The 22,428-nt window shown below is 49.5% G+C and overlaps 2 protein-coding genes across 2 annotated transcripts in view; one reads left to right on the top strand and one right to left on the bottom strand.

Annotated features, from left to right (window-relative positions):
• The window catches only part of SAAL1 (serum amyloid A like 1), an 84,288-nt gene that overhangs the window by 22,353 nt on the left and 39,507 nt on the right, over window positions 1-22,428 (top strand). The gene's annotated exons all lie outside the window — the stretch shown is intronic.
• On the bottom strand, window positions 13,882-21,291 carry LOC148539141 (uncharacterized). Its single transcript, XM_088451817.1, has 3 exons — window positions 21,180-21,291; window positions 14,374-14,621; window positions 13,882-14,295 (listed from the first exon to the last, which is right to left on the bottom strand). The coding sequence occupies exons 1-3, from the start codon at window positions 21,271-21,273 to the stop codon at window positions 13,882-13,884; spliced, it is 756 nt and encodes a 251-aa protein (XP_088307943.1). The 5' UTR covers window positions 21,274-21,291.

Genomic DNA, 22,428 nt, shown 5'->3' on the forward strand with positions numbered 1-22,428 from the left:
ATAAATATGTAATTTTATATATATTTATATATACATGTTTATATTGTATTTATACTAACTTTTAGTAATCATTTGCCACGAAGTGTACACAGCACCTTACAAGGTAAACACAACATTTCACGGTCATGTGTAATCAGTGTCAATGTAAAAACACGCAGACCGTAGCATAAGTACCCACACAGTAATGTCACAGCGCAGTCTGGGTATCAGGATATACAGGGGCAAAGGTAGGGCAACGTGCTGGAGCTGGCAGGAGTGTATGACACATATTGCTATAAGCCATTAATTAGCTTCCTGATCATCTCTCTTCTCTGTACATGATGATCCCCCTTTTTGTCAGGGACTGACTGCAGAGAAGAGGTGGTGAAGTGGGGAGATCTAAACAATTGTTTGTGATCAATGCTGTGCCCCCAGGCACTGCCATCTCAGATGTGCCCTCAGGCACTGCCATCCCAAATAGATGTGCCCCCTGGCACTGCCTTTCCAAACAGATACCCCCTGGCACTGCCATCCCAAATAAGTGTCCCTTGGCACTGCCATCCCAAATAGGTGCCCACAGGCACTGCCACCCCAAATAGGAGAGGTGCCCCCAGGCACTGCCATCTTATGTAGGAGCCACCATTTACAGAGCAGGAGGCTGTGCTATCCCACTTCTGTCACTGGGAACCTCCCTAAATCCCCATGAGGATAACGTCCGGTTTAGTATTTCGGGATGGTGTGGTATAGCCATTTGCTTCTAGAGCAGTATATCTCAGGCAGTCCTCATAGAACCCTGACAGTGCGTGTTTTCATGGAATGCTGAGGAATAATTAGTAACGTGTATTTCTACTTCAGGGTCCATAGGGTATCCACAGGATACCTTGGGGTATAGGTGTGACGTCAGTCGCAGGGCACCAAAGAGTTAAGCTTTCAGCCTCCCAGGATGCACTAGGTCCCCCTCCTATACCCCGCCCCCGGGCCAAGGCACCTCAGTTTAGTTTGGTGCCCGGCCGGAGTCGGGTGCACCTGTTGGAGTGGGGGCTAGAAGAGCCCCTGAAGCTTTTTCTTCATGCAGCTGTGGCTGCACATCTGGATGAACAGCATGGACAGTCAGTCCTGACGTCCATGCTGTCTTCCCTACACCCCGCCGGTACCAGAACGCCGGTACTGATCCGGGGATGCTGGTGGGCGTCTGGGGTCACAGCTAGCGGTGACCCCAGATGCTCCGGACCATGGCCGGATTCAAGGGGGACAGAGGTAAGCAGCGGGGTTCCGCGGTGGGTCCCCGCTGATCACATGGTCCTAAGTCCCCAGGCAGGGGGCTCCCTGGGGACTGGCTGCAGCGTGGAGCCAGGCGACCAACCTGCGCTTCCACTACCCCCTGGGACAGCGGACCGCAGCAGAGCGGTAGCGCTGCGGCGTCCCAGGGGTTAAATGCATGCCAGGGGAGCGCGCCTTCCCTGTCTCACAGCCGGCGCCTCCCCCGCTGCACACAGCCCTCTCTGCACTGTGCTGACTGGTCCTGTGTCAGCGCTCCTCCCCCAGGCCAGCTTCTCTCTGCTCCTCGGCGGCCATCTTCTCTGCAACGCATGGTGAACGCTGCTGGAAGTCTGGAAGGAAGCATCGTGGTCTGGGTCCCCCCGCATACCTCTCCTCCGCTGTGGCTCAGGTCTGTGTATGCAGCGCTGTGTCCTACCAGGCCCTGTGTCTGTGTAGTTGAGTGATCAGCGCTGTTAGTGCAGGAATTGTTATTTCTCTGCATTGTATGTGACTGTGCTAGCGCTGCCTGTAACTTTTCTTCTCTAAACTGTCAGCTTTATTACTGTCCCTGTTCTTTCTGCTAAAGCCCTTGCGGTGCGGTGCTGCAGGGTGGTCTCTCGCCTATTTAATACTTAATTGGTGAGAGAGGTCACATACGTGGTGCCATCATGTCTGAAAGTGATTTTCCCCTCCGGCTACAGTGTACCACGTGCAAAGTACCGTTAGCGGAGGGGGAGGGTAGCGCGGAGGGCCTTTGCCGGCAGTGTTTGTCCATGGCGCGGCCTATTACGGTTACAGCACCGGTACAGGAGCCGCCCTGGGCTTGTTTCGCTCAGGCGTTAACAGCTTTAGTGGGCCAGTTAGCTCCGCAGCCCGCGTTTACTCCGATGGGTTTGTCCCAGCAGTCTGTGGTGTCGTCACCCATGCAGGGGTTCCCACGACAATTGGTGGTACCCCACAGTCTCCCTATTTCCCCGCTCCCGGGTTCTCAGGAGCCAGCGTGGGTTAACTCCCTGACGAGTTCTGTACAGCACTTGTCGGATGTGTTGCAAGGGGAGTCTGTGATGCGGCCTCATAAAAGGCCGGTGGCGTCTCTGTCCGCTCCTTATGAGGATGACGAAGGGACGTCTGATGATGGGGAGATTCTGGATCCTTACGATCAGGAACCTTTCCATACTAAGGACGCTGATGCTAAGTCCAAAGTATATATTCCTGGACTTATTCGGGCGGTCCGCACAGCCTTGGTGATTGAGGACGAAGTTCCCCCAGCGGCTAAATCTAAGTATGCCTTTTTCAAAGATGTGAAGGGCGATGCCACAGTCTTTCCTCTTTCGGGTCAGTTGGTGGACCATTTAGAGGAGGCGTGGAAACAACCTGGCAAAAGATACCAGCCGCAGAGACGCCTGGCGGTGGCTTATCCGTTCGCGGATAATTATTTTGCTAAGTGTGAATCCCCTCCACAGGTGGATTCTCACGTGACCCGTCTTGTCCGTAGTGCCACATTGCCGATGCCATCCATGTCCTCCCTTAAGGATGCTACGGACCGCAAGGTAGAAATCTGCCTGAAGTCTGCTTATTCCCTTGCAGGGGGGGCAGCACGGCCGGCTATGGCCATTTGCTGGGTTGCCAGAGCGATGGAGCGCTGGGCGGATTCATTAGAGGCTTCTTTTGAATCCGACTGTCCGGCCGAACAGGCGGAGTTGATTGGCAATCTCCGTGATTCGGCCACCTACATCAACGAGGCGGCTCTAGACATTAGTACTCTGGTGTCTAGAATTTCTTCAGCAGCGGTAGCTGCTCGTCGCACCTTGTGGCTGCGATCCTGGAAGGCGGACGCAGATCCAAGAAAGGTCTGGAAGCGTTGCCGTTTACCGGAGAAGTTCTTTTCGGTCCGGATCTGGATAAGATTGTGGCCACGCTGGCGGCAGCCAAATCTGCTTGTCTCCCGTCGGCCGCTGCTCCTTCTGGTTCTGGACCATCGTCCTTTCGGTCATCTAGGGCCCAGGGCAGGCCCAAACCACAGTCGTTTCCTCGACAGGCTGGCCCTAAGAAATCGGTCAAGCCCCGGAAACAGGCATGGAGTACCAGACGTCCGGCCCCCAAGCCAGATGACAAGCCTGCGGCCTGACGGTCCGGGTCTCCCCTTGGGGGATCCCAGGGTGGGAGGCCGCCTGCTGCAGTTCTCCCGGTGTTGGTCGTTCACTACGACAGACACTTGGGTTCTGGAGGTGGTCTCTCACGGGTACGCCCTCTCCTTCCGGCACAGACCCCCGGCTCGATTCTTCACCACGGGTCTACCATCAGACCGGAACAAGGCTACGGAGCTGCGGAAGGTATTGCACACTATGCTCCAGGCTGGAGTTATAGTGCCTGTTCCATTCTCCCAGAGGGGCCAGGGTTTCTATTCAAATCTTTTTTTGGTACAGAAACCCAATGGGTCATATCGTCCGATTCTCAACCTCAAAGCACTCAACAAGTCTTTGCGGGTCCCGAAGTTTCGGATGGAGACCCTACGGTCCATCATTCTGGCGCTGGAACCTGGGGACTACATGGTGTCATTGAACTTACAGGACGCTATGGCGGTCATGGCGGCTTCTCTGCGGCTGCAAGGAGTCCGCATGTTGCCGTACTTGGACGACCTGTTATTGGTGGCAGGATCTCCAGAGCTCCTGTTACACCACTTGGACCTGACCATTGCACTGCTGCAATGGCACGGCTGGCTAATCAACTGGCAGAAGTCCACTCTAATCCCGTCTCGGAGGATTCTGCATCTTGGAGCCTTATTGGACTCGGGACAGCAAAGGATCTTCGTGACGGAGGACAAGATCTCTGCTTTACAGTCAAGGGTGCGCAGTTGTCTGCACAGCCGCCGGGTGTCCTTACACTCGGCGATGAGGTTACTGGGCTCCATGGTGTCGGTGTTCGACATGGTGGAATACGCCCAGTTTCACTCCAGACCTCTGCAGCACCTGATCCTGTCCAAGTGGAACGGGCTGCCTCAGTCTCTGAAGTTCCAGACGATTGTGCTCACCCCGGAGGTTCGCCTGTCCCTTGCGTGGTGGTTAAAGACGACCCACCTCAACAAGGGACGTCCGTTCTGGGTTCCAAATTGGGTCCTGTTGACAACGGACGCCAGTCTTCGGGGCTGGGGAGCAGTTTCGGGTCCACACTTGTTCCAGGGCAGGTGGACACCGACAGAAGCGGAGCTTCCAATAAATATCTTGGAACTCCGTGCGGTCTTCAATGCTCTCCTGCAGGCACAGCGGTTTCTCCAGGGTCACCCGGTGCAGGTCCAGTCGGACAATGCTACCACCGTGGCCTACATAAACAGGCAAGGAGGAACTCGCAGTCGGGCGGCTCTCGTAGAGGTCTCTCGGATCCTGGTTTGGGCGGAGCGCAATCTTCCGGCCATATCAGCGGTCTTCATCCCGGGAGTGCTAAATTGGGAGGCAGACTTTCTAAGTCGCCAGGACGTTCATCCAGGGGAATGGTCCCTGCACCCGGACGTTTTTCAACTACTGGTGGACAGGTGGGGTCTTCCAGAAATCGACCTCATGGTGTCCCGGCACAACAACAAGTTGCCGGTGTACGGGTCTCGCACAAGAGACGAAGGGGCGTCTCTGGTGGATGCTCTGTCCGTCCGGTGGACGTTCAGGTTCGCATACCTGTTCCCTCCGGTCTCCCTTCTTCCACGGGTAATCCGGAAATTCAAACAGGAAGGAGGGACGCTCCTGTTGATAGCTCCCGCGTGGCCCAGACGGCACTGGTTCTCAGACCTTCAGGGTCTGTCCGTGGACAGTCCTCTGCGGTTGCCGCTACGACCGGACCTTCTGTCTCAGGGTCCTTGTCTTCACCCGGACCTGACTCGGCTGTCTTTGGCGGCGTGGCTGTTGAGACGGCCATGCTGAGGTCCTGGGGGTTTTCCAGCTCTGTGGTGCGTACCATGTTACGAGCTCGGAAACCGTCTTCCGCGAGGATATACCATCGCGTGTGGCATATGTTCTTCCAGTGGTGTCGACCGAGAGGTTATGCACCGCGGGAGTTTCGTCTGTCTCGGATTCTCGCCTTCCTGCAAGCGGGACTAGATCATGGGCTTCGCCTTGCTTCTTTGAAGGTACAGGTTTCGGCCCTATCTGTCTGGTTTCACCGTAGGATTGCTACAATCCCGGATGTGCGCACCTTTATGCAAGGTGTTCTCCGTATTCAGCCGCCCTTTGTTCCACCTGTGGCGCCTTGGGATTTGGCTGTGGTCCTGAGGGCTCTCCAAGGACCGCCGTTTGAACCACTGGGCTCAGTGGATATTAAATGGCTAACAGCTAAGACTGTTTTCCTTCTGGCCGTTGCTTCAGCCAGACGTGTTTCTGAGTTAGGGGCTCTTTCTTGTAGACCCCCTTTCTTGGTTTTTCATGGGAACAGGGCAGTGCTCCGCACTCGGCCCAAGTTTCTTCCCAAAGTTGTTTCCCAGTTTCATGTTAACGAGGAAATAGTTGTTCCGGCCTTTAACTCACCGGGTCTTTCCGTGGGTGAGGCCTCTTTGGATGTTGTGCGGGCCTTAAGGACTTATGTTGACCGCACTTCTTTGTTTAGGAAGTCGGACGCTTTGTTGTCCTCTATGGCTTCTGTAAAAAGGGTTGGCCTGCTTCAAAGCAAACTTTGGCAGCCTGGATCCGTATGGCTATTTCTGAAGCTTATCTTCATGAAGGCCTACCGGTCCCTCCTTCTCTGAAGGCTCATTCCACTAGGTCTGTGGGTCCTTCGTGGGCAGCTCGACGTGGTGCCTCGGCAGTTCAGATCTGCAAGGCTGCTACGTGGTCTTCTGTCCATACCTTCGTGAGGTATTACAGGTTTGACACCTTCGCCTCTCAGGATGCTTCCTTCGGGCGGCGGATTCTCCTTTCTGCACAGGAGCGTCCCCACCCTTAAAGGATACTGCTTTGGGACATCCCCAAGGTATCCTGTGGATACCCTATGGACCCTGAAGTAGAAAATATGAGATATGGTAAGAACTTACCCTTGTTATCTCTATTTCTACGAAGTCCATAGGGTTCCACAGGACTCCCGCCCTGTCGCACCTGTGCTGCAGATGGGCTTTGCTCTGGTCACCGGTTTTCCGTCTCCCTCTGGTGAGAATGTGATTCTTGTATGTGTCCAGATCTTTGTTCTCTCTCTTCCTTCTCCTCCTCCGGCCTATGGCTTGGTAACTAACTGAGGTGCCTTGGCCCGGGGGCGGGGTATAGGAGGGGGACCTAGTGCATCCTGGGAGGCTGAAAGCTTAACTCTTTGGTGCCCTGCGACTGACGTCACACCTATACCCCAAGGTATCCTGTGGAACCCTATGGACTTCGTAGAAATAGAGATAACAAGGGTAAGTTCTTACCATATCTCATATTTTTTTTGGTTTAGTTAATTAACACGTGCTCAAATTAGATGTTCTGGAAAACATGCACTGTTAGGCTTCCATGATGACTGTGTTTGAGAAACAGTGTTTTAGAGCAATAAACGTTCTATAAAGTATCAGGACCCAGATTGCTGTGAGTCTCTGGCTGCCTTCTGAGTTTTTCCTCATTTGCTGGTGATGAAGCCTAATGGGGCCATTATAATATGCTCTAATATATGACATAAGAGAAGTACATTATTAGTAATAATACATGTGACTCACCTAGTGTCTGAGCCGTGCTCTCAGGCTGGAAGCTGCTTCTTCTGCAGTGATCCCCTGTGTGCGCCGCTATTTATTATTTTACCACTAGATACTCTGCAAACATTATTATTATATGTTACTTAGCCAACAGGAAAGTGTTACATGTCCCAGAAATGTTACCTGTGTGTACAAATATTTGCTGGGAAGAAGGGTGGGGGTGAAGCCTAATTACAGGAACCGTATGATGGCCCTGATTATAGGACCGGGAAGAACAAACATTTCATAATTGAGGTCATTCCCCCAGAGTCCCTATTGGTATCGCTCTCATGCGCTGGGAATCTGCAGTGTTGTGACAGTATCTCCTCACACAGAAGGGGGCAGGTATAGATCATCAGTGTTATCTATGCTGACCTGGTCCTTTCTCACTACGTATATTTTGCCTTTATCACACATTAGACCTGATTCTGAGTTGGACGCAAACAAGAAAGAGCAAATATCTTTGTATCTGGAGCACACCATGTAGCAATATATAATTTTATATGCATGTGTAGTAAATACGGGCTGATGTTGTATACGGGCTGCTGTTGCATGTAGCCCACAGATACTGGACGGAATCTGTATGTAATACCGGCAGTCTTGATACTAACCCTAACCCTCCCTTCTTGTAGCCTAACACTAACTTTCCCCACCACGCACCCTAACCCTTCCCCCTTCGTGCCTAAACCTAACCCAAATCCCACTATGCTGCCTAAACCTAACACTCCCCACAGGATGTAGTCGGCATCCCAGCATGCGGAATGCCAATAGTCTGAATACCAGCGCCGAAATCCAGACAGGTCGGAGTCCTGGCACCAGTATCCCGACCGTCGGCATCCCGAAGGTAAGTATCTGGGTGTTAGGGGGAGGTTAGGGTTTGGTAGCGGGGTTAGGGTTAGGCACCGGGGATGGAGGGTTAGTATTATGGTACAGGGAGGTTAGGATTAGTGTGTAGGGAGGGAGGGTTAGGATTATGGTACGGGGAGGTTAGGATTAGTGTGTAGGGAGGGAGGGTTAGGATTATGGTACGGGGAGGTTAGGATTAGTGTGTAGGGAGGGTTAGGATTATGGTACGGGGAGGTTAGGATTAGTGTGTAGGGAGGGAGGGTTAGTATTATGGTGCGGGGAGGTTAGGATTATGGTACAAGGAGGTTAGGATTAGTGTGTAGGGAGGGTTAGGATTATGGTACGGGGAGGTTAGTATTAGTGTGTAGGGAGGGAGGGTTAGGATTAGTGTGTAGGGAGGGAGGGTTAGGATTAGTGTGTAGGGAGGTTTAGGATTATGGTACGGGGAGGGAGGGTTAGGATTAGTGTGGAGGGAGGGAGGGTTAGGATTAATGTGTAGGGAGGGTTAGGATTATGGTACGGGGAGGTTAGTATTAGTGTGTAGGGAGGGAGGGTTAGTATTATGGTACGGGGAGGTTAGGATTAGTGTGTAGGGAGGGAGGGTTAGGATTATGGTACGGGGAGGTTAGGATTAGTGTGTAGGGAGGGAGGGTTAGGATTATGGTACGGGGAGGTTAGGATTAGTGTGTAGGGAGGGTTAGGATTATGGTACGGGGAGGTTAGGATTAGTGTGTAGGGAGGGAGGGTTAGTATTATGGTGCGGGGAGGTTAGGATTATGGTACAAGGAGGTAAGGATTAGTGTGTAGGGAGGGTTAGGATTATGGTACGGGGAGGGAGGGTTAGGATTAATGTGTAGGGAGGGTTAGGATTATGGTACGGGGAGGTTAGTATTAGTGTGTAGGGAGGGAGGGTTAGGATTATGGTACGGGGAGGTTAGGATTAGTGTGTAGGGAGGGAGGGTTAGGATTATGGTACGGGGAGGTTAGGATTAGTGTGTAGGGAGGGAGGGTTAGGATTATGGTACGGGGAGGTTAGGATTAGTGTGTAGGGATGGAGGGTTAGGATTATGGTACGGGGAGGTTAGGATTAGTGTGTAGGGAGGGAGGGTTAGGATTAAGGTTCGGGGAGTATTAGGGTAGGGGTTAGTAAAATACTTGCCTTTCTTCCCTATGGGAGTCGGGATGCCACTGTCGGTATTATGACCTGTGGCATCCCCAATCCCCCCATGCGGCTAACAGCTAAAATGTGCCCGGTTTACCTTGTTCGGGATGGTGTCGGTCTGTATTTCAGCAGCGGGATTAAGATAGGCGTCGGTATTTCGACACCTATCTTAAAACCTGTGTCGGGTTTACACGGTCGGGATTTAGACCAGCGCCACCCGTCTGCCAGTCTGCTAACTACATTCCATGCTGGGCAGCTTTGTTAAGGAAAAAAAGGGGGGGAGGAATCCGCATAGAAAACATTTTTTTATATATGAGAATCACATTGTGTTACAGTATACTATTGTCTGGTTACTGGAGTATTGTACAGATCCCATAGGGAATGCTGTGCACAAGACTCAAGAGAAGAAAGTGTATGTAAGGAAGCCTTATGCCTCCCCATACCTCTGTCCGTCCAGCCATGCTCACATCGTAATGGCGGCCTGACTGTATCACTGCCTCACCCTGCCAGGAGATCCTACAGTCATCACCAAATATATTACCTCCCTTCCTATAGGTCAGTGATTCCCAACCTCTGTCCTCAAGGCACACTAACAGTCCTGGTTTTAGGGATATCCATGATTGTGCACACATGGTTTCATCAAAATAACTGAGGTACTAATTAAGTCACTTGTGCTCATGTATGGCTATCCCTAAAACCTGGACTGTTAGTGTGCCTGGAGGACCCTGGTTGGGAACCCCTGATATAGATCATCGCCTCATAGACCAGCTTTTCAGCCCAGTCCTCGGGTTCCAGGGAAACGCTGCATTGCTGCCAGTTTGTAGAGAAAATGGAAAGTCCATTCTTTATGCTGTTCCTACATTGGGGGGCGCACTGAGCATGCCCCTGCCGGTACATGGGGGGGCGCACTGAGCATGCCCCTGCCGGTACATGGGGGGGGCGCACTGAGCATGCCCCTGCCGGTACATGGGGGGCACACATTAATGCTCGTGAATATCTATACCTGGCACAGAGGTCGGCTAATGTCATTCAGGCATGTAAATGTGAATGGTTTCTCCCTCTGCTGTTACTGTTCTTATTGTGTCTATTATTATTATAATTACAAGCAGTGTGACCAGGGTTAGGACACTTTGTCCGTAACCTATTAGCAGAGTTATGGCTCTTAACAATACTCTGAGCCCTGGGAGTACTGATGGTGGGTGCTGGATTGGTGAAGAGCTGGTGGCAGTTGGCTATGCCAGTTATTAGGGTTATTAACCAGGCAGAGATACAGGTGGCTGTAGACACAGGAATTTGGCAGGTACAATATAACTGGGTATTGGATGCAGCCTGGAGCGATTGGGTCTGCTGGGTGTTGTAGTGCACTAGGTGGCATCGGAGCATACACCCTAGTGGTGTGTGGCGCTGTGCTCCACTAGACATGCGGTGGTGGTGCAGGATGTTTGGGCCATCTGTGTGGCCTTGTATGGCAGAAACGCCGGGGGAGAGTCTCAGGGCGCGTCCTCTTAACACGGCCCCCGAGGAGAAAGATGCGTGGGGAATCCGCGTAGTAGCGCATGTCGGAGGTCAGAACTCCTGCCAGAACCGTGGCGGGTCCTAGAGGTGGCCATCTCTCACTAGTATGGATGGAGGCAGTGCAGAGTGCTCCTCATCTTATAGTTATACCTGTTTAATGTGTATTTGTCTGTAGGTGATGGCAGCTGATCAGTCTGTGCCGCTAAGGACTGATTTATTGGTGGTTTTACTAATTGCAGCAATAAAGAAAAAAACACATCACCGGTTGCTGTAATTTATCCAGTAAATATCGCCGGGGCTGCGGCCATAATGGCCTGGAGCTATGAGGGTTAACCTATCGCTGTACCGGGCCAATCGCTGTGGACGTGCACACGGGAGCCGTCTCGCATGCAGTCATATGAAATATTTTATGTTATTTAAGCTTTTTTCAATGATTTGCATTAGTTATCGGAATCCTACATGGCAATAAAAGAACCCGTATAACCAGCACAACCACAATACTTCTTTATTAACGGGGAGATGTAAGAAGAGGTGGCTATAACCAGCGCTGTATGACGCTCACATTGTATGAAAGCAGATACGTTATCTGCAAACATCTCAGGATTTTGCCTCCTCCATACAACAGTAAAATCATTCAGATGTTATTAAAAAAAACGATATGCGCTCTTTTGTGGTTTATGGTTTTTTCACATATTGTCAGGAATAATAGATGGTGTGTGTACTAACCTGCTGATGGGCTTCTGTCAGGGTCTGCAAGACCTCGTGCAGTCGCAGAGGGACACGCCCCAATCTTGTATCTGCTCCCCAACGCTGGCCCTGCCCCGCCCCCGAGCGGTCCCAATCAGGCTGTGGTGACCGCGGCACTGCGTGCGAGATCTGCACATGTGCAGTGTGGCATCGGAGATGTGCGCTAACCTGATGGTAACGCATATCTATGAATCGTCCCTCTGTGCAGGCGGTTCTGTAATGGACTCTGGGCCTGATTGAGAGCCGGACGCTCTGAATCTGGGCGTTTTTTTTTTTTTTGGAGCGGCCTCCTGACCACTCGCATAGCTTGTGGGCGACCACCCATAGCTATAGCGAGCGGCCAGGTTGATGGTCGCGATGGTCAAGACCATCGCGACCATCGGGCTTGCGACGAGACCCTTGTGGTAGGGTCTCGTGGCCGCAAGCCCCAGAGAGCTTCCGGCTCTAATAGAGCCGGAAGCTCTCCCACTGACATCACTGGTGATGTCAGTGGGGCCGCCCCAAACGGCAGGTGTTCCTTCGGGAACGCCTCCGTTTGGCCAGCCACCCCCTCCGCCCGCATACCAAACGGGGCGAGCTGTCAATCACCATCGACAGCTCGCCCCCTTTGGTGCGAGACCCGGAGCGACGGAGCACCCATCGCTAGCCGGGTCTCGCGCATGCGTACAACAGACCCGGCTCTGTCGAGCGCATGCCCAGTGGGCAAACATCGACCCGGTTGCGAGCGCTCAGCGCTTGCGACCGGGTCTGAATCAGGCCCTCTGTGCACAGCAGGGTGGATGATTCAAAATGATTGGCTAGCTTATCTAACATTCCACCTTGTAGAGACCTCTGGCCTCTAAGTCCATGCTTTTCATCAGGATTTTCACCACTGGAGTCCATCATTTCATAACCTTTAATGGAAAAAGTTAAATGGCTGTATGAGAAATGATGTTGTAAATTCTGTGGGAAATAAGATTGGTGCCTATATCGGTACCTAATAGTCAGTGCCTCCGATATATCAGATTTTCCTGCATAGGTACAAATTTGTGCTAGTACCGATACCCAAAGATTGATGAGTTCCCTGCATTGATCTTCAGTTCCCAGTCCTGCCTAGAAGTGTAAAAGCTCCTCACTGGATTTACGCCCTTTAATACTTTATGTACTTGCCGAACCTCTTAAGTTATATTCACATTATTGAGTATTATTATTGCTATATACGTTTTTTTTCACAGGAAGCGCCAATAATGTTCTAGACGGATGGTGGTAGCGCTTTACCTCTTCATGGGTCTTAGAGACTCCTTTTGCATTCACATGAATTTGAATATAAAAAGGAAAAATAATAATAAATATACTGTGCCTGGGCTAGATCTGTCTATTGTTTGCCTAAATGTAATGCTCGTCATTCATCGGAAGCAGAGATATCACTGAGGCATGTGATCAAAATGTGCCTGTCATCAGGGGTGTCACTAGCTCCCGATGATCAAAATGTGCCTGTCATCAGGGGTGTCACTAGCTCCCGGTGATCAAAATGTGCCTGTCATCAGGGGTGTCACTAGCTCCCGGTGATCAAAATGTGCCTGTCATCAGGGGTGTCACTAGCTCCCGGTGATCAAAATGTGCCTGTCATCAGGGGTGTCACTAGCTCCCGGTGATCAAAATGTGCCTGTCATCAGGGGTCACTAGCTCCCGATGATCAAAATGTGCCTGTCATCAGGGGTGTCACTAGCTCCCGATGATCAAAATGTGCCTGTCATCAGGGGTGTCACTAGCTTCCGATGATCAAAATGTGCCTGTCATCAGGGGTGTCACTAGCTCCCGATGATCAAAATGTGCCTGTCATCAGGGGTGTCACTAGCGCCCGATGAATTGCTGGGTGGCATTCCTATGAATGTATGGGTTCAGGCCTTGCCACTACTGCCTCCAAAGTGTGTCACTCCCATGTCAGTCGCAGAGCAACACTGCGTCACAGATTAGAGCTCATCGGTGCAAACATTGTACATCAGATTTTCCAGTTATAATAGCTTTATTGAATCATCTTCTCTGGTCGGTTGGCATGGAGAGTTACAGATATTGCCGGTCGCTAAGCAGGACGTGGCGTGTGAGCGCGTCTTGTAAAGCTCAGAATAAACAGCTGAGTGGTTTATCCTTGCGTTTTCACACATTTGGAGGAGATCCTTCTCCATTCTACTCCTCTTCCCGCGGTGACTTCAGGGATAGTGATGGCTTGCGTCAGTATGATTCGCCCATGTCATCTTGACTGTACCTGGAATTATAAAAATATTTATTTCTATTTTACTCCATGAGCGTTTGTAATGTTTAAAAAAAACCATATTATTTTGATTTATACGTGTAGATGCTATTAGAGTGTAACACTACAATGAACGAGTGGCCTACATGCCATTGAGGCAGCTTTTTTTTTTTTGTGCTGACCATTATTGAGTCCACCAAATCATGAGGAACTAGTAAGATCACTGAAACATTTCATTCGTTTTATGGGAACATTCGGAAACAGAATGACTGACTGACTGACTAATGTACATTTACTCATGATCCTGTTTCTGCCATTACAGAATACATACACACTTATTAATACTCATGGCTATTTATATCTGGGCTATGGCATAAGTTGATCAGAGAGAGAGAACAATGAGTAGACTGCCTAGGGCAGTAACAAAATAAAACCGAAGTCAACTATTCTTATTAAACTTAACATTTTTTACCTCTTAAATCCAGGTTGTCTGCCTTGCATCCCATCCTGAGAATCCTGAGAAGAACCATATCTTCCAGTTCTTCTCGACCCTTCTGTCTTTAATCCCTGGCCGAAAGAGCCAGACTTATGACCCGATCCACGCTTCTTCTGTGATCCTCCTGATGATGAGCCAAAGTTCTGTGCTAGTCCAGACAATTGATCTTTCAGGCCTCCTAACAAGCCTCTCCCACCAGCCCCAGATCCTGATAAGCCAGCGCCCTGTGCTAGTCCAGACAATTGATCTTTCAGGCCTCCTAACATGCCATTCGTACCAGCCCCAGATCCTGATAAGCCAGCCCCCTGTGCTAGTCCAGACAATTGATCTTTCAGGCCTCCTAACAAGCCTCTCCCACCAGCCCCAGATCCTGATAAGCCAGCGCCCTGTGCTAGTCCAGACAATTGATCTTTCAGGCCTCCTAACATGCCATTCGTACCAGCCCCAGATCCTGATAAGCCAGCCCCCTGTGCTAGTCCAGACAATTGATCTTTCAGGCCTCCTAACAAGCCTCTCCCACCAGCCCCAGATCCTGATAAGCCAAGCATTTGTGCTAGGCCAGAAAGCAGATTCTGCTGGCCTCCTCCTGATGATTCAAAATGATTGGCATGGCCGGTTAGCTTATCTAACATTCCACCTTGTAGAGACCTCTGGCCTCTAAGTCCATGCTTTTCATCAGGATTTTCACCACTGGAGTCCATCATTTCATAACCTTTATTGGAAAAAGTAAAATGGTTGTATGAGAAATTATGTTGTAAATTACAAGCACTATGGACCTCATTCAGAGTCGGTTGTTGCGGCCGCTCGGTCGTACGCAGCCGATGTTCGCTAAACTGCGCATGCGTAAAATTCGCAATGCGCGTGCGCAAACCTGCTGTTACGATCAGAAATTTCTCTCTCCTTGAACACTGCCAGGTCGTTAGTTTGAGTGACAGAATGAACCTTTTGTGGGTGGTAACAGGGGAAGGTGCTTGAAAACGGGGGAGTGGAGATCCGAACGCAGGCGTGCCTGACTATGCGAACGGCGTTTTATGGGAGTGCATAATTAACGAAGTAGTGTCATGGCACATGTGACATGGTAGGTTTGTACACTGACATGATCGTAGTGCTTAAGAGAGGGTATGGTCAGCCTTAAGCTCTACGACCAGCTCCGATGGTTCCCGATGGTCGCGATTAATCCTTATATCCCAGGAGATGACGTGTTGTGATCGAGAAGGGGGCGTAATTTAGTCTTACGGCCGCTTCTTACCCTCGGTCGTTCAGCTAACGATCTCATCTTAGGACCGCAACTTGTGATTGCTTCATTTGCATATCCGGCCCCTTTCCCCTACGACCGTGCGGCCGCAACGACCGACTCTGAATGAGGTCCTATATGTACAGGTTGAGTCTCCCATATCCAAATATTCTGAAATACGGAATATTTTTGGCATGACTGAGAGAGTGAAACCTTTACATTCTGATGGTTCAATGTACACAAACATTGTTTAAGTCACAAAATTATTAAAAATATTGTATAAAATGACCTGCGTGATGTGTGTATAAGGCGTAAATCATACATAAATGCATTCTGTGATTTAGATTTGGGTCCCATTCCCAAGATATCTCATTATAGTATGCAAATATCCCAAACGACGGAATATTCCGATATCCAAAATACCCCTGGTCCCAAGCATGCTGGATATGGGAGACTCAACCTGTATAAGCAATATGCACAAGGCTTTTATTAATATAGGAATACAAATATAGTCCTTTTTTAAGACTTTTATTATGGGTGCTGGTTTATGTAGTGATGGGGCAATCGCGGTGCATTTATACATATTTCCCGTGCCTATAATAGCAGACATATAGCGCTTGTATTTTACAACATAATTTTCGTATTTGATACTGAGCAGCTTCTCGCATATCCATAGCGTGGGGCTTTTCCAAGTCTCATTTTCAGCGGTTATGTGAGAAACCTTCATTATGGGGTAATTCAGTTGTGGTATGGGCGCCCGTCAGCAATTCAGTCATTGCTTCGATTGGACGCGAGTGCTGCGTGCGCCATTTCTGCTCACACCTGTCTGAGGTGGAGAGCAGAAATACGTGAAAAGTCTGTGTCTTTTATGGGGCCAAGCTGCTGTTTGGGTGCTGGAATCAGGACTTTAGATGGGGTTAGCTGCTGTACACGGCTAAACACAATACATTGGGGCACAATAAGTTATAATCTCCCGCGGCTGTTGCTCCCATTGTCGTAACATTTGAATACCGGCGACTGGCACCCATTACCTAAGGCAACCAAAAACAATTCAAGCATTTCCCTTAAGTTGTTTATTTCAAGATTATCCATTGCCTGCTTGTATTTATGGGCATCTCCTCCACTATACTGGCAGAGGAGAGGTGATCGGGCACCTCTAATGCTGAGAGCTCCGATTGGACAGCTACCCATACTAACACTCCGTGCCCACAAGGTACCTGCTTCTGCTCTGCTATTTGGGTAGGGGTACCTGTGTTCTTTCAGTTATGGGTGAATATTTTCTTTATGATGGTATAATACTTTTTTCATCCACTTTGGCTATGGTTCTGAATGGTAAAAGAGCCCCCAGTCTTACTGGTACATGTCCTTTCAACAAGACCATAAATAAATATATGTGTGTATGTATAATGTATATCTATCTCTATAATGATATATTATTCTTACTGGTGACGGGTTTCACCTTAGGATGCTGTCTCTGAGTAGTAGTGACCAGGTACTGCACCCTAATCTGAAGCAGGACACCATGAAGAAATGTATGACTTACTGAAGATATACGTATTATTCTTACCTGCAGATAGTCTCTAAAACTGTACATAAGGACTCTAGGCGGTCTATATAATGTGTTTGTGTGTTTTCCTGTACCTTTTATTATTATCCTTTATTTATATGGCATCACAAGGAGTTTGCAGCACTTTAAAAGTACGTAAGCGGAAACTGTGCGAAGAAAACGAGACATTTTTTTTCAAAAGACCCAGAGTACAAACATTGCAGAAGGTGGGATACAAACACTATAATAATGACTGTGTATATGCTGTAACACCTGCTGGTAAACCCAATGGTGCGGTGTTTAGTATGTGCGGGAAATGCACAAGAGGGAAGAGAGCCCGGCTTGTGAGAGCTGACACTCCGAGGGGGAGATGGGTGACAGCGAGGGGGGAGGAGCATAGAGCGCTGGGTTAGGATGAGACCTGCTAGCCTTCACAGAGCCCGTTTCAAGCTTTGAAGACAGGTGGAGAGACCAATAGGGAGAGAGTTCCAGTAGTGGGGAGCAGTAATGTAGTGGGGAGCAGTAATGGTGACATTTCGGAGGCGGGAGTGGGGGGAGGTAATCAGGAGGACAAGCAGCAGTTGTTGGCAGAGAGATGCGGGCAGGCGGGCGTGTGGAGAGGGCTCATGTAGGGGGAGAGGATTGGGTGAGTGTGTAACGCAGCTTTTTAGATGTGCACTATACATTCATACGGTTGTATAATCAGGGCCGGCAACAGAATTCTTGGGGTCCTGTACACTTGGATCTCTGGGGCCCCTAAATCTCCCCCCTCCCAGTGCCCCCTCCTTCAAACACATGCATGCATGCATGCATACATAAAATAAAAAAAACAAGGGCGCCTCCTAGTGCAATAACCGTGAAACAACACTAAAATTGTGTGATGAGGGCTAAAACTGCATACACACACAACGATTTTTTGAACGATTATCGTTAAACGATATCGTTTAAAAAAATTGTTCACTTTCTGAGTCAAATGATGAACGATAATCGTTCATGCGCGTTCACGTTTGTAGTTTGTAGTTCAGTCAGACTTGTCAACTCAACGATTTTCATTAAGTTAATATGCAAAAATCATTTGTAGTTCAAAAAAATCGTTCATTACACTTTAAAAAATCTGACAGAAAATCGTTGGTAACAATATCGTTGTGTGTGTGTAGTGTTCCCTCTAGCTAGAGAGGGCAATCTTGTGCGCGCGCCCGAAAAGGGGGCGTGGTCATGAAAAGGGGGCGTGTCTATAAGACGCGTCCCCTTTTCGTCATACTTGGGGTTTTGCCCAGCGCTTACGGACATGCCGGGCAGCCCCCAAGCACTGCAGAAAGGGAGAATAGATGCCGGGCGCATGCGCCCGGCGTCTATTCTCCGGGGGTGACCGGGTCACCGCATGTTTGTCCACCCGCGGGACACTTTTTGCCCTCCTCCTGGAGGGCAGGGTGCTTTTTGCCCTCCAGAAGGAGGGCAGGGCGCCGCGCCCCGCTAAAACAGCCTAGCGGGAACGCTATGTGTGTATGCAGCTTTAGAGTGAACCCGTACCATGTGCATAAGATTATAACATCTTATCTCATGTCCTTTGTGAAGATCCTCATAAGGTCACTGACATCAGTAACGTTTTTCAAGGTTTTAATGGCAATACAAAAATAAACATAGTGTAACAAAGTTTACAATTTCAGAGCTTCAATATTGCAAATGAATGCCCGTACGTTAGGGAGAGTAAAAAGCAGCTGATCAGAGAACCGGCATACTGTACTGTACTTCTCTCCCTGATCCGAGAACCGGCATACTGTACTGTACTTCTCTCCCTGATCCGAGAACCGGCATACTGTACTGTACTTCTCTCCCTGATCCGAGAACCGGCATACTGTACTGTACTTCTCTCCCTGATCCGAGAACCGGCATACTGTACTGTACTGTACTTCTCTCCCTGATCCGAGAACCGGCATACAGTACTGTACTTTACCTCTCTCCCTGATCTGAGAACCGGCATACTGTACTGTACTTCTCTCCCTGATCCGAGAACCGGCATCCTGTACTGTACTTCTCTCCCTGATCTGAGAACCGGCATACTGTACTGTACTGTACTTCTCTCCCTGATCCGAGAACCGGCATACTGTACTGTACTTCTCTCCCTGATCCGAGAACCGGCATACTGTACTGTACTGTACTTCTCTCCCTGATCCGAGAACCGGCATACTGTACTTTACTTCTCTCCCTGATCCGAGAACCGGCATACTGTACTGTACTTTACCTCTCTCCCTGATCTGAGAACCGGCATACTGTACTGTACTTCTCTCCCTGATCCGAGAACCGGCATACTGTACTGTACTTCTCTCCCTGATCTGAGAACCGACATACTGTACTGTACTGTACTTCTCTCCCTGATCCGAGAACCGGCGTACTGTACTGTACTTCTCTCCCTGATCTGAGAACCGGCATACTGTACTTTACTTCTCTCCCTGATCCGAGAACCGGCATACTGTACTGTACTTCTCTCCCTGATCTGAGAACCGGCATACTGTACTGTACTTCTCTCCCTGATCCGAGAACCGGCATACTGTACTTCTCTCCCTGATCTGAGAACCGGCATACTGTACTTTACTTTTCTCCCTGATCTGAGAACCGGCATACTGTACTTTACTTCTCTCCCTGATCCGAGAACCGGCATACTGTACTGTACTGTACTTCTCTCCCTGATCCGAGAACCGGCATACTGTACTGTACTTCTCTCCCTGATCCGAGAACCGGCATACTGTACTGTACTTCTCTCCCTGATCCGAGAACCGGCATACTGTACTGTACTTCTCTCCCTGATCCGAGAACCGGCATACTGTACTGTACTGTACTTCTCTCCCTGATCCGAGAACCGGCATACTGTACTGTACTTCTCTCCCTGATCCGAGAACCGGCATACTGTACTGTACTGTACTTCTCTCCCTGATCCGAGAACCGGCATACTGTACTTTACTTCTCTCCCTGATCCGAGAACCGGCATACTGTACTGTACTTTACCTCTCTCCCTGATCTGAGAACCGGCATACTGTACTGTACTTCTCTCCCTGATCCGAGAACCGGCATACTGTACTGTACTTCTCTCCCTGATCTGAGAACCGGCATACTGTACTGTACTTCTCTCCCTGATCCGAGAACCGGCATACTGTACTGTACTTCTCTCCCTGATCCGAGAACCGGCATACTGTACTGTACTGTACTTCTCTCCCTGATCCGAGAACCGGCATACTGTACTGTACTTTACCTCTCTCCCTGATCCGAGAACCGGCATACTGTACTGTACTGTACTTCTCTCCCTGATCCGAGAACCGGCATACTGTACTTCTCTCCCTGATCTGAGAACCGGCATACTGTACTTCTCTCCCTGATCTGAGAACCGGCATACTGTACTTTACTTCTCTCCCTGATCCGAGAACCGGCATACTGTACTGTACTTCTCTCCCTGATCCGAGAACCGGCATACTGTACTGTACTGTACTTCTCTCCCTGATCCGAGAACCGGCATACTGTACTGTACTGTACTTCTCTCCCTGATCCGAGAACCGGCATACTGTACTTCTCTCCCTGATCTGAGAACCGGCATACTGTACTGTACTTCTCTCCCTGATCTGAGAACCGGCATACTGTACTGTACTTCTCTCCCTGATCCGAGAACCGGCATACTGTACTTCTCTCCCTGATCTGAGAACCGGCATACTGTACTGTACTGTACTTCTCTCCCTGATCCGAGAACCGGCATACTGTACTGTACTTATCTCCCTGATCTGAGAACCGACATACTGTACTGTACTGTACTTCTCTCCCTGATCCGAGAACCGGCATACTGTACTTTACTTCTCTCCCTGATCCGAGAACCGGCATACTGTACTGTACTTCTCTCCCTGATCTGAGAACCGGCATACTGTACTGTACTTCTCTCCCTGATCCGAGAACCGGCATACTGTACTGTACTTTACTTCTCTCCCTGATCCGAGAACCGGCATTCTGTACTTTACTTCTCTCCCTGATCTGAGAACCGGCATACTGTACTGTACTTCTCTCCCTGATCCGAGAACCGGCATACTGTACTGTACTTCTCGCCCTGATCCGAGAACCGGCGTACTGTACTTCTCGCCCTGATCCGAGAACCGGCATACTGTACTGTACTTCTCTCCCTGATCCGAGAACCGGCATACTGTACTGTACTTTACCTCTCTCCCTGATCCGAGAACCGGCATACTGTACTGTACTTCTCTCCCTGATCCGAGAACCGGCATACAGTACTGTACTTCTCTCCCTGATCCGAGAACCGGCATACTGTACTGTATTTTACTTCTCTCCCTGATCCGAGAACCGGCATACTGTACTGTACTGTACTTCTCTCCCTGATCCTTGGTGCCCTTCTAATCCTCGGGGCCCGGTGTGGTTGTCCCCTCCTGTCTCCAGGCCTGTGTATAATCCTACGGTGTAAATCCTTATTGTCTTGCATTGTGAGATCAGTGACTTACCTTGCCTGTGCCGATCACTCTCCTGGTCATAGCTCCGATTTTCGGCTGGATGTAACGCCACAGAGAGCAGCACAATGCAGAGCACAGTCTTCATCCTAAGCCAGGCAGGGGATCTGTCTGTAGGGACACAAGGCTCTGCTGATCACTTATCATCAGTACATTGTCTTACAGCGTCTCTAGAAGAACTATAACAGCACTGACTGCTACATTTTATAAAACATTATGGTATAAGTTTGTGTAGTGCCTGGTAAAGCTTCCTCCTCTCTTATACATTGTCCATTCATTGCGTTATACTTCCATGGTCACCAGGGTCCGTTTGGCCGAGCTCCCCCATCTGCTTGCATATCCCCCTAATGTTATTTGCTATACAGAAAGACGACAGGAGACAGACTCGAGCGTTATAGTGGTTTGTAAAATAATAGTAACCTCCAACACTGCAGCTTTTGTTAAAGGATAGAAAAGTAAAGCAATGAGATTGTGCTACATTCTGTTATAACAGACAGACCGACCCGTATTCAGTGATCTATCCATAGCCACTATGGCTGTATGTGTGTTATGGGTGCACTACAGGTCCCAGCACTGATGAGGGATTTTGTACCCATGTTCACTTCCCGGTATGCAATTACGAGATTCACACGCGCTCATCCCTGAGAATCGCGGTACAGCAACATCGCAGATTTTCCTTTGAATTACTATGGGGTTGTGAGGACAAATCTGCCATGTTGGTGGGCGCAGAGAGTTGGGGAAACAGGCTGCGCGCCACCACCTTGCGGCCACTGCCGCTATCTGAATTGTCGTATTATGAAGTAAGATGTCCTGGTTCTGTCCGTGGCTATTTATCTTATGATCTGTGAGCTTTAACATAATTACCCTTATTTTAATGCGTTTTATTATATTACTATACATCACTGCATAGGAATAACTGGTATGCATCCAGTAACTCACCGTGGCCGGAAGGTTACTCCTGGGATAACAGCAGCAGGTAGTCAGGTTTCGTCCAGCACATGTATGAGCGTCCGTCCAGTTTCTTTCCCTTTTTATATGTTGCATCAGGTTAGGTATAGCGATGACTGAGTCATTATTTTATGTCTGACTGTATATTGCTGGGAGTTATTATTTGTGCTGTATTATTGGAGCGTTTGTTATTGTTTTCTAAAACACATATCACTCGGCCAAACTGAAATGTCAGGTGATTAGCACAACATATTCCGTTTCATTCTAATTATTACTCTGTCTACACCGCCGAGTG

The sequence above is a fragment of the Taudactylus pleione genome, unplaced genomic scaffold (genome assembly GCF_031769625.1).
Source record: "Taudactylus pleione unplaced genomic scaffold, aTauple2 ptg000027l, whole genome shotgun sequence".
NCBI lineage: Eukaryota > Metazoa > Chordata > Amphibia > Anura > Myobatrachidae > Taudactylus > Taudactylus pleione.